General features: G+C 47.7%; 1 protein-coding gene across 1 annotated transcript in view; it reads right to left on the reverse strand.

Moving 5' to 3' along the window:
• IGF2R (insulin like growth factor 2 receptor) overlaps window positions 1-12534 on the reverse strand; it is a 98685-nt gene that overhangs the window by 55701 nt on the left and 30450 nt on the right. The window contains exons 4-7 of the mRNA XM_074333775.2: window positions 12037-12135; window positions 6404-6536; window positions 3467-3596; window positions 1534-1639 (exon numbers count right to left, since the gene is read on the reverse strand). Coding sequence (XP_074189876.1) covers window positions 1534-1639; window positions 3467-3596; window positions 6404-6536; window positions 12037-12135 — 468 coding nt within the window. The remainder of the gene's footprint in view (window positions 1-1533; window positions 1640-3466; window positions 3597-6403; window positions 6537-12036; window positions 12136-12534) is intronic.

Raw genomic sequence — 12534 nt, forward strand, 5'->3', positions numbered from 1 at the left:
CTTAAAACAAGTGAATTTTACAGTTTGTAAATTCAATAAAGCTTTTTTAAAAAGAGCTGTATGACAAGGTGAATGAATGTTTACTAAAATCCCAGCTCCTAAAAGCATTCGATGAGCCAGCGTAAACGCTTGAATACACCTTCAAGTATTACATTAAGGTATCCCATGTAAGTTGCGCTGGAAATGGACCCTCTAGCTCCACTGATAGCCAATCAGCCTCGTCTGCTAACACCACTAAGTGCTCCATGTCCCAGAGAGAAGAACGTGGGAGGCTCCCAATTCTCTCCACTGTGAGCGTGTGAACCGACTCTTACTGAATGTAAAACAAATAAGAAAGGGAAACACCAAAACCACTGCCAGCCTGGAATGTCTTGTTGGGCCGAAGAGATTTCCATTCACATGTGTAGGTACAAATGGAAAGTATAACCCAATGTTCCTGAACTTTCAGAACTAACATCGGGCACCGGTCAGCCAGCCAGGCAGGTCTTCAGTGAGCTGCCCCCATGGCCCCCACACCGCCCTGGAAGTCTGGGCACAACAAATGGAAAGCTGGCTGGGATAGCACTTTCGTCTCTGCATCCCACCACACAAAACAGGCCAACCGCCAGCCCGAAACCAGAGCAAATTCCACGTTTGTTTGGGGGAGGAGGAGTATGGCTCCCCAGCAGAAGAATTCCACTCCTCCCCCTTCATTCTATTATGAGAAGACAGAAATAAATTAGAGGAAAGCCCTTCCTTTCCTCCCTGGGGGATGCATCCCTTCCATCAGCACCCACATCTGCTAAAACACTTAAACAACCAGCACACGTGCAACGCGTGCGTGCACCACCGCTGGCACCCGCCCAAGGACAGCCCAGACGGGCCCTCCCCGCGCGGAGTTTACAGCTGTGCTAGAATTGAGTAAACAGCCAGAGGACAGAGTAATCAAGCTGCATGGGAGCTCAGGAGGAGGGAGGCAGCAGGGAGGGGGTGAAACGCTCCACTTAAGCCTGCAGGAACCTTCCTTCTGGCCATAGTTCTCCTACGTCGGTGCCCCCAAAGTCGGTCACTGGCCTGCACAACTGCTGCCAGGTCTGCATACCATCTGTACTAGTTGTTTCTTCCTATGTTTCTGTACACTAATTAGCTATTTTCACTTTGCCTCATCCTAAATAACAGCCATGAAATCATGTGTTTGGGATAGTGCGTGTGGTGTTTCAAACATCCATTCAAATCAGCATAACTATGAGAATTTTAAAAATCTGTCCTTGAGCCACTTACAATCATCTCCTGCAACAGTAGAACAAAGGGCTATTGTACATTCATATCCAGAGGCCCTCCAGGTGGCCTTGAAAAAGCAAACACCACGCTTTTCTCCCGGGAGCCCCCGAGTCCATCCCAGGAAGCACCTCTTCCTGGGCGTCCGCCGAGGCACCTTTTTATTGCTCCGTACCTGGACCCAGAGCCGCCACACTGCCCAGCCCCAGACCTGTGCTCACAAGCAGCCGAGGTGACAGGCGCTGCTGGGAAGTCCCCTGAAGACGAGCCACTCACCTCCCTGCGCTCCGACGGGCACACAAACGTCACAGTCACGGCTGGGCTATGACCGGCACAGAAGTCTGGCTTCCCTGCCTCTTCTTTCACGTAAGTCAGCACAAGCCTGATGACACACATTGAAGAAACAGTGTTAACAAAACTATCACTCGCATTCAAATTAATCTGGTGCCCTAAGCATTCAGCCCACTCATTTTGGGGGGAAGAGGGGGTGCTTGGGAAGGGTAACAGAATAAAGATTAAAAATGTAAAAGAAGTCATAGTACAAAATAACTTTAATTCATTTCCATTTGAAAAAAACACATTTAAAAACAAACTTCAATGTGTGCTACTTTCTTAAAAAAATAAATAAAACGACCAACATGTAAATTTAAATACTAAGACAAGCTGTTTGAGTAAAACAAACAAAAAAAATGTAAATACTCTAACAAGCAAAACAAACAGCAGAGCAGGTCCAGCATGTTTCTGCCCACAAGGCTGCACAACCACTTCCTCGCTCAACAGCTTCTAAGTACAAGCCAAAGATCATTTTTTCTTAACCTGAAGTTAGCCAAGCGAGCTGGCCGCCGTGGCCGCCCACAGCCACAGCCGGGAAGAACCTGGGGCCACTGGAGGGGTGCAGGTCTCCCTGGGGATGTGCCTCAGGGCCTGGTGCACTGGCCACACAGCCACCGAAAACTGACAGCATGCCTTTTCTCTGGAGACAAGCTCCGACTTCCATTCATTCAATACCCACATTTTACAAAGGCCTCTCTATTCCTCCCAGTATGAAGATTCACTCATTTGACCCTTAGGACAAGCTTAGGGTTGAATTATGCACCCCCCCCAACATACACACATACAAAAAAAAAGTCATAGGTTGAAGCCCAAACGCCCAGCACCTCAGCACGTGACTGTATTTGGAGACAAGGCCTTTAAAGAGATGACTGAGTTATTATGAGGTCATTAGGTTGGGTCGTCAGCCGATGACTGGTGTCCTTCTAAGAAGATTAAGGCAGGAACACACACACACACACACAGAGGAAGACCACGTAAGGACACAGAAAGACGGCGGTCTACACGCCAACGGCAGAGGCCTCAGGAGGAGCCAGCCTGCTGACACCTTGGACTTCTAGCCTTCAGAACCCAGAGCAATACATTTCTGTTGTTGAGGCCACCCAGTCTGTGGTCCTTTGTTAGCGGCAGCCCTGGCAAACTAATACAGACACATACACAGAAATCTCCCACACATTTTTAAATTTCAGTACGCTCGTGTTTTTCGTGGACAGAAGTGCCATGTATAATTGCAGCCGTGACGTGACACTAGTTACAGACCAGAGCAAGCTGCAACCCGGCGTCTTATCAAAGGCCCTTGGAATGGGGACAAAAATCAAAATCCTTGATCCCAGTTCAGGCTGTGGTCATGTGTGGACCACTGGAGAAAAACATCCCTCTGCCGAGTCCGGGTACAAAGGCAGGAGAAGAACATGTGTAAGTAGCACAGCTTCCCATGAGAAACAACCACCCCCCCGGGAACTCGGGCGCCGCCGTGCCCCAGCCAGGAAGCAGAGCTCGCTCCCTGGAAGGAAGCCAGCAAACTGCCCTTCCTGCCTCTCGCCCTCCAGAGGATGGTGTTTATGAAGAACAGATAAATATGGACACAGCAGCAACTTCACGGTGACTCGCCATGGAAGATATCAGCAGACACCTTAAAGTAGTTGTCACTTAGGAAGCGATACACGTGTGGACATGGGCTGGACCAAGACAGAGGTTTTCACAGCTCTATGAGACACGCGATTAGAAAGTCCACGAGCCCACCAGCCTTACGGGGCTCATAGCAAGGACCATGAATTTTACAAGCACGTATGAAGCGGTCATTTTACAGGAATTCTCTTGCAACAAACTGAAAAGCCAGGATCTTGCTGAGGAGGACAAACAGCAATGGCAGACTGACCTGTCCTTGCTCACGAGCTTCAGTCCCTCCTTGGGCTGGCCGACGTCAAATGCCTGGCCCCCAGTCACCAGGCAGGCAGCAGAACCAGGGGGGCAGGCCCGCAGCTGTGGACTTGGGTCCCGCAGTGAGTCTGCAAAACGTTGCACAGGACAGTGAATCATATGATGCGTCAGGAGTGGTAACCATGCTTAATCTAAGGCCCAGGGTCCCTTTAAAAATTTTATCAAATTTTTTTTTAAGTCGCCGTAAGTAACATAAGGTAGTAGAAGTTTGGAAATAAGAAGGAACTAGGATCACATGCCATTGGAAGACCTTGGACAAGCCAGTGACCTCTCTGGATGTAAGAAGTTCGTATAGCACCACCTGCCTGCAGGGCTCTTGGGAGTGTGGGGAGCAGGAACGCAAGGTATTCACTCTGCACCTGGTCACACGAGGTGCCCAATGGACAGGGGAGGTTGCGCTCATCGCAGTTAAGGAGTGCACCTCCCTGCTAGGGAACTTCAGCGTCAGCCCCTTTCAAGCTCTACACAGACCAGAAAACGCGGGCTCTCCATGGATTCGTGTGCGAAGGTGAGTAGAATCGTGGAAAGAACACACAGACGGTTCTGGGTTCAAATCTTAGACCCACCACTTACTTCCGCTACAGCTTTGGTCTAACGACAGCTCTCATGGCCGGTGCCCCACCTCACAGGCTTGGGGGAAGAACAAGAAAAAGAACACACTAAGTGTGTCGAGAGCAACTCCCGGACTTTACAGACTACCGGCCACAAAAGCCATGATTATTGCAGCTGTGCTTCCGGTTCCACTGCATCGCTGTGACATCACCTGATGTTTTATCCATCACGGGGTTTACTTGTTTCATGCACCTTCTTCCACTTGACTATCTGCTCCAGCAGAGCAGAAGCTTCCGTGTGGTCACTGCCATCACTCAGTTCCTCAATTAGTGCCTAGCACATAACAGGGGTTCAAAACTGAGTTCCCCCACGAGTGAGTAAACATCACCTCGCATGGGTTTTAACTAAAGCCTTATCGATCACAGGGGGGAGGGTCACCACATCTTCTCCAGTTTGCTGAGAGGAGCCACAGGCTGATGGAAAGGACAGCGAACCTTATGGTCTCAAGTCTGTACTATGAAGTTGCAGCAACAGGCAGTTTCGGTCCATACCCAGCTGTGCTGTGCCTGCCGTGGGCTCAGCGCCCTCACAGTGACACATGGACAAGCTGCTTGGCTTACAGAAGATAAAATGGGAGGCAGGCGCCCCCAAGGGTGCAAAGAGTTAAGCAGACAGCAGGAAAGCCACAATTGTTCCTGAGCTTTGGAGGGTCACTTTCAAACATGGTCCAAGGCTCGGGGCAATTTCCTGGGGATGGAGAATATCTGGGCAAAGATCGGGGCACCTCTAGTATGAACCAAAGTCACTGACGTACAAATCGAATTGCCAGTCAATTGAAAAGAAAAATACTGTTCTAAGAATATACCCAGTGAATTCAAATAATCCCCGAAATCATCTAAACTAAAATGGCATATTATTTCAGAATTCAATAATCTATAAGACTCTTCAACTTTATAACCAAATTTTAGTTATAGACCCATTTAAGACCAAGACTTTATCTACCTTTTTCCAAAAGAATAAAAGCTGTCCTTTGAAGACAAAAGAATGACGATTAAAAAAAACCTGACACAGAGCAGCCGGTTGTCTCAGTGGTTAGAGCCCAGGGCTCATAACACCAAGGTCGCCAGCTCGATTCCCACATGGGCCAGTGAGCTGCACCCTCTACAACTAGATTGAAAACAACAACTTAACTTGCAGTTAATGGATCCTGGAAAAACACACTGCTCCCCAATAAAAACTTTTTGGAAATTTAAAAAAAAAAAAAAAACCTGACATACAAAAAAATCCAAATGATCACTGGCCACTCTTGGCGAACCATGTATGTGGTATACTCACTTTTTAAAACAGTTTAGCAATAATAAACAAAATGGTACATAATGTATATGTACAATTTGAAGAATAACTGTAAAGTAATATTCACGTACTTACTACCCAACAAGACCCTCACGTACTGAGTTTATTTTTAAATTTTTTTTCCAAGCTTTTCTAAGGCCAAAGTCCTACATGCTGTGTGAGAAATAAGAATGGAAAAAAAAAAAAAACAGAAAGATGATCTTTTTGTTAGTTAATTACGAGCAAGATTTCCTCGTGGCACAATCTCAGCAAGGCAGCAGGTGGACAAGTCCTGGCCTACAGGACTAACAATTCATAGCCCTTGAAAGAAACACCAAGCTAGGTTCTAGAAATCGCTGCTAGAACAAGCACGGGCTCAGTAAAACTTCTCATGGCCCTTTTTAGATAAAGACCTTGTACAGCCTTCAGTTAATTGTCAAAGACACCCAAGCTTCTCACGCCACCTTCAGAGAAAGCCAGGAAAGAAGTCGGCCCAGAACGAAATATACGTCGTGACCAAGTGCCCAAGGATGTTGGGCATCCCTCTCTCTTTTACCCAGCCTGCAACTCAAAGCCAAGGGACTTGGGTGCAAACAGCTGGCTAGACACTCCTTCACCCCCCACCCCGCCGAGGAACTCTGACTCCATTCCGCTCCAGCCATCCTCAGCGCCCCAGCACACCAAATCAATCCACTCTCCCCCATCTCATTGGAAGTAAGATTTACTGGAGACTCTTGAAACCCAAAGTGTCCAGCAGAGAGAACACACTGGGATGGACCAATCGTTCGAAGGGAATTTGCAAAGGAATCAATTTACTGGGGGCCAAGGACTGGGTTGTACACAGAGAATATCTTTTGGGACAAAAACCTTCTCAGGGGGCTTTGTCAGTGACCTGACTATCCAAGGAGGTGAATACAGGGGGGAGAACACAGGCTTTGAAACCTTCTAAGACATGCCTCACCCCCACGCCCATGCCCACCCAGATTCAGACCTATGTCTCTGCAAATGTTGATGAACAGAGACGTGTCCGGATCAGAGTCATCCACCAAGTAAGCACCACTAATTTTGATGAGTGGATTTAAATCATGCTTCTTCAACTCTCCATCAAATGCATAGCACGGAACCTGGAAGAGAGGAGAGAAAGAAAGGTAAGTCTTCAACACACACCTTCCTGGGGCCAGTGGCTCAGCAGAGCCTACAGCCGATGTCTCGTAACACTGGCCTCCAGGGCTCAGGACCTATGAGGCTGTGATGGCCTCTGACAAAGCGAAGGCTGACGAGCGCGTCAGCTGCTGCACAGTTAGTTCTCCCCTCACCCACGCCAGGCCTCTGCTCCTGCAGTCATCATAGCTCATGGGCATCCTTTTCCCTCCCCATGCAGAAGTACCAACCACCTTATAAATGTCCTCCTTTGTCCCTCTGCCCCCTCGGCTGTCATCCCAGAGCTTGGTGATTTACAGCAAAATCCCCTGACCTGTCCATCCTCGTTACCTCCTCCTCTTCCTCCCCTTCCGTTCACTCCTGAATGCAGTCACGGCAGATTGCTGTCCCCACTCCGCCAAAACCACTCCTGCCAGGCCACCACCAACCACCAGTCAGATCCGATGCTCACTCTCAGCCTTAGCTTTCCCTTTGCTGGGCTCACAGTGGCATTTGATGCCACCGATCCTCCCGTCCTGGCCCAAACCCTTTCGTCACTCTGCTGCCTGGCCCCCCAGTGGCTCCTGGTTTCCCTCTGCCCACTACCCGCTCTTACTCAGCTTCCTGGAACATTCCCCATCTTCCTTCTAACTAACTTCAAACGCAGAGTCTCCACACCTGGCTTCTTAGACCACGTCCCCGTCTCCACTCATGCCCAGGGTGATCTCACGCATTGCGTTCGATACCCACCATTGGCTCCCAAATGCAAGTCTCTAGCTGGGACCTTCCTCCCGCTCCAGACTTAACAGCCAACCACAGCAGAATCTGTGTTTACAAACAGACTCGAGAGAAAATGCTGTGCCCAGACTGTGGTGCTGACATTTGGGATGACCATGAGCCCATCCAACCTCTGTGCCTCAGTGTCCCCCATGCGTCATGTCAGTCATGGCTTCACAGAGCTGCTGTGGGAACGAACAGGTTAAGACGTGGCTGTACAAGTTGGTACACGTGTTACTTGTTGTAGTTGTTATTTATCATTGTGACTGACATACACAAAAGCATCTCAAATATAACATATTTAAAATGGGACTTCAATTTCTCCCCCAAAACCTGCTCTTACCTCAGTGCGCCCCATCTCAGCATGGTGCCACCCCTCGGCCAGCTGCTCAGGCCAAACCCTTACGGGCACCCTAGATCCCACACACCCCACATCCCAACCGTGAATTCCACCCCAAAACCAGATTCTGGATCAACTCACTTCTTACCCTTGTCAAACCACCGTAATCTCCTCTTGCTATAGCCCCTTTGAACTGGTCCCTGCTTCCACATTACAAGCCCCTGACCCTGCAGCCTATGTCTCCACAACCACCAGCTCCCCTGCTCAAAATCTACCAGTGGCTTCCATCTCACGAAGAACACAATCCCGTCAGACCACTGCACGCAGCATCACGACCCCCGGTGCAGCTCAGCCCCCGTGGAACTTGATGCTCCCCCTACCTGGAATGCATTTCCCAGATATCCATGTGGCTCTCTAAACCTCGTCCAGGTCACCTGCTCAGTGAGGCCTTTTCTAGCGTGGCGCTCTCCACCTCTCCCTGTGCCTTGCCCTGCCTTCTTTTTCTTCACAGCACCGCTATGCATCACCAGGGACGGCCACGGCTGACTTGTCGCCTTCCTCTTGCAAGAGTGTACACTGCCTGGGACAGGCCTTTGGCACTGCTGTAGCCCTGAGAAGGACTCAGGACAATGCCTAGACCCTCACCTCCGCTCAGTAAGACATGAAGACAACTGCCTCCTCTGGGCACCTAGTCCACCCTTCCTGGGCTCTCGTTTATAACCTTGCATCTCTATCAACTAATGGCCTCTGCTTTCTAAAATGTCCAGGAGCCCATTACAGTTGGCAAGATCCTATGCTTTAAAAGTTCTGCCTATGTCTGAAGGCAACACATTCAAGCCCCGAGATGTATCCAAGACTAAAAAAGGCCCCGGTCACCTACTTACCACCACCTACTGCTAAGTCTTTATTCGAAACACCCCTGTAAGTCTTGCTTCCAAAATAATACGTTGGCATCATTTTAATCGCCCCTGCAAAGGAACAGCCTAAAAACTCATGTTTTCTGCAATCATTTTAAAGTAGTCTGCTTCATCATCTTCTGTAGATAATTTTCCTAAAATTTAGTCTTTTGGATTGCAGCTATTCACAGGCATGTTTACAAAGGTTAACTGCTTAATATTTAGCTTTCAGATTTTTCTTAGAGAGATGCTATCAACCTGCAGGAATGCTCTAACCCAGTGACCTTTTTCCCCAGTCCTGTGTTCCAAGATTTCATGGCGAACTAATGGATCACATCAAACAACCGATACCTCCTCACAGCCTCAGGGAACAACATGCACTCATTCCAACCAGATCCTCAAGGCAAAGCCCCCATGGCCTGTGCTGCTGATCAGAGATCCCACTGACAATGGAGGAGCTTGGCACGTCTGGCACGACACACGCGAAGCCGGCCAGATGCCAAACCTAACGCTATGTCCCACTTGAGAGGCAATGAAAAGAAAAGAAAGGTATTTCTACAGGCCATCACTAGGTTCTAGTGAAAGTAACCAGTGTCCACAACCCTGCAAATTGAAGGCCTGTCCTCCCCCAACAAGGTAATACAGAATCACTAACTCAAGAGGGGAGCGACTCCGCTGACTGGTTAGAATGGGAGACAAGCATTACCTCTCCCGGCTACACAATGAAAGCCTCTGAAAGAAAAGGGAACAAGCAGGCTGGCCCGTGGCTGGAGGGAACGGTGGGGCCCCACTTGAAAGAACTCGCAGTTCTGAATCAGCTCAATTCCACCAAGAGGCCTGAGGGATTCCAGGAAATGAGGCCACAGACACCCAGCACAAGGCAGTTAGCCACCTCTGGCCGGCTCTCCACTCCAGGAAGGACTGGCAGACACACCCAGTGCAGCGCCCCACAGAACTGGAGTGTACCTCGGAAAGGCAGGCCAGGCTCCAGGGGGACGTCCTCCCACTTCCTGCCCCACTGAGCAAAGCAAAGGAAACATTCATGAGAGCAGGGACCGAGCAGCCGGGGGAGGGAGGTGGTTGCCAGCTCCATACTCCACACACTGAATCAACCTTGTTACAAAACGCTGCATGTATGTTAACCATATTTATGTAACTCTGGTACGTTCTGAATTTTCTGTGTTCCCACGAGTGCTATGGTAGGTCCGGGACGTCTGTCCACAATGTTTTAAAGAAATTATTATCTAGACAAACCCTACCAGAATCCACCGAACAAGCATTATAGCGGTCGTTTTCCAAGGCACTGTCTGGAACTACCACGACCTTTGCCCATCAAAGCATTCTAAACCTGACACGGCAATACTAACACAGGAAATGAGGAGACATCAGTCAGGTGTGCAAATCGAGACTACACCAACTCGAAACCAAATCTGGATTTTTTTTTTTTTTAAGGAATGTGGAGTGTTTTACAAGTACATAAAACATTTAACGTAATTTTTTGAAGTTATACCATAGCCTGTAGGTGTAATCAAATACAACTGAAGACAGAGAAAAGGGAGTGTGCTTTATTATGATCTGCTAGCAGCTCTGCTAACAGGGACAGCAAGGCTATTTTAGCAGCCATCACGCTCGTCAGTTTTTTCTGTCTAATGTACCTACACCGAAGGCAGAAAGAAATTCAGGTTGTGAACAGATATGCCCTCCATACCTTTAGTCCAAGGGCTCCTGAAAGCAAGAATTTCAAGGCATGATGAAATTCCCACTGCTTAGCCCACAACAGGCCGTCAATAAATGGAAACTAAATGAATAAAGCCCCAGCTGCGGACGAGAGCTAGAGACGATCAGTGAAACTGCAACATTGCTCAGGCACCTTTAGATCGGCTTCTTCTCAGAGAAATTAAATGTCAGTGTTTTGAGAAAAACAGCTATACCTCCCTACTCCACTCCAAAAAAACAGTTTAGAACAGAGCATACTTCTATAAAGGGCCACAGAATAAATATTTTAGGCTTTATGAGTCACGTAGGTCTCTGCTACGTATTCTTCTTTGCTTTTTTACAATCCTATAAAGATGTAAAGACCACTCTTAGTACTGGGGCTGTACAAACACAGACCACGGCAAGATTTGGCCCACAGGCTGTACTTTGTGACTTCTGGCCTATAACATAAACAAAAGGGGGGGGGGGTAATCACTCTTTCTTTCTTTCTTTAATTTGGAAAGCAAATTTTTCCCTAGGTGATGGGAGACACAACTGTCCGTTTAGCAAAGCAAGGGATGAGGACAGCCGCTCAGTTAAACCAGAAAAAATGGGTATCCCGATCAGGTTGCAGAATTAGGGCTGAAGGGAACAGCCGTGGGGCCTGGAAAGGTCTGGCGTCTCACGGGAGAGCAGAATGCAAACCTCTCTGCAGTTCTGAGATGCTTCTCCTGCCACTAACTGTTTACTGGCAAACAGTTCAACCTCCGTTTTAAAACTTAGTTTAAATTTGACACCATCTCCTAAATTCTCGTGTCATTTCATTAGGCCTTATTTCTTTTCACCCTTGAAGCTTTTTTCTCCTTGACCAGTCCCTATGCTCTTTTCTGGGAAGCAGCATTTTGCCTTCCCCTCACCCTCATCTCACTGTCTTATCTTTTGTAGATTGCCATATTTGAAAAGCCTATGATCATTTATTATTCACAATTTAATTTGGTTTATTTTTTTTCAAAACAAACGTCTTTTTTTGCCCTTCTTAAACGATATTATCTCTTTTTGCCATTAGTGAAAATGACTCCCATTTGGCAGTTCCTAGCTCCTAAAAGAGCTTTTGAACTCAATCCTTCAGAACAGAAAACTAATGAAGAAAAGTGAGAATTATGAACCCACGAAGACTGTCTAGATGAGCACAGGAAACCACGTTTAAGACCCAGGTGGTGGGAGAGGAGAAGCGGCCGAGGGAAGTGCCGTCTGCTCTCCTCCACGGCCAGGCCGAGTCACGTGACAGAACCAGAGCCTCTCCTCTAGGGAACAGGATCTTCATGGATCACCAACAAGGACTTGACCAGAGAAAGAGTGGAAGGAACAGTAATAGTCCTTCAGTCTCTGAGGTGAGCTGGCAAAGAACTGGAGGGCTTGAATTCACAATCCAGAAGCCACCCCAAAGCTGGGAGATGGCACCTGTAGGCAGAGTGAATCATCTACTCCCCAGCTCAACCATGTTACTTAGTCACTGAGTTGCATAGCACCAGAAACCAAGAACTAACTTGGCTTACGTGGGTGAGCCATTCTATTTCAGTCACATTCTGTGATATTTTAAACGCCCTGTCCTAAAAATAAGGACCATCCAGCACAATTTTAACAATTAAATCACATGACGTGGAGTTTGAAAACGAAACAAAGATTTCCGCCCCAAAAGGTTTGTGTCAGTATTTCAAACCTTAAGGGCCCCAGAATGTACTTCACAAGCATATAACCTTGAAATGCCCTTGTTACCTCTTTATTAGCTTTAAATATGTCTTTCTTGCAGGCTGCAGTAGTCCTCCATTCAAAGTAATGCACACAGTCTGTTGCAGTTACAAATTCAGGAGTTCCCTATTAAAAATAAAATAAAAAGTAACCATACTACATATTGTAAAGTTTTCTTCTTTAAAGTTAGAAACAGTAGAGGCTAATGAAAATTTTTAAAGTAGCAACAAGGGGGGGGGGGGGCGGTGAACCCAACTGTTCTAGTTCAACAAGGTCATGACGAAGTTCCCAAACCCAAAAATTCTGAGACAAAAGCTTCATGAAATCATGTTGGAATTTTAGTATAATCGGGCCAAAACTGTTCTACTGCCCCAACTATGCAAGTACAGTAAACTCATGGGAAGTAATCCTCGGAGTCCTTCTCTTCTCAAACTCCAAATGTTCTCTAAACCAAATGCTAACAAAATCAAAGCCAGAAAATGTGACCTCATGTTTCCTGTAAGCCAAGGGAGGAGGCCCATGCAA

This window comes from Rhinolophus sinicus, chromosome 2, assembly GCF_057876585.1.
Source record: "Rhinolophus sinicus isolate RSI-liver-muscle chromosome 2, RSI-T2T, whole genome shotgun sequence".
NCBI classification, from domain to species: Eukaryota; Metazoa; Chordata; class Mammalia; order Chiroptera; family Rhinolophidae; genus Rhinolophus; species Rhinolophus sinicus.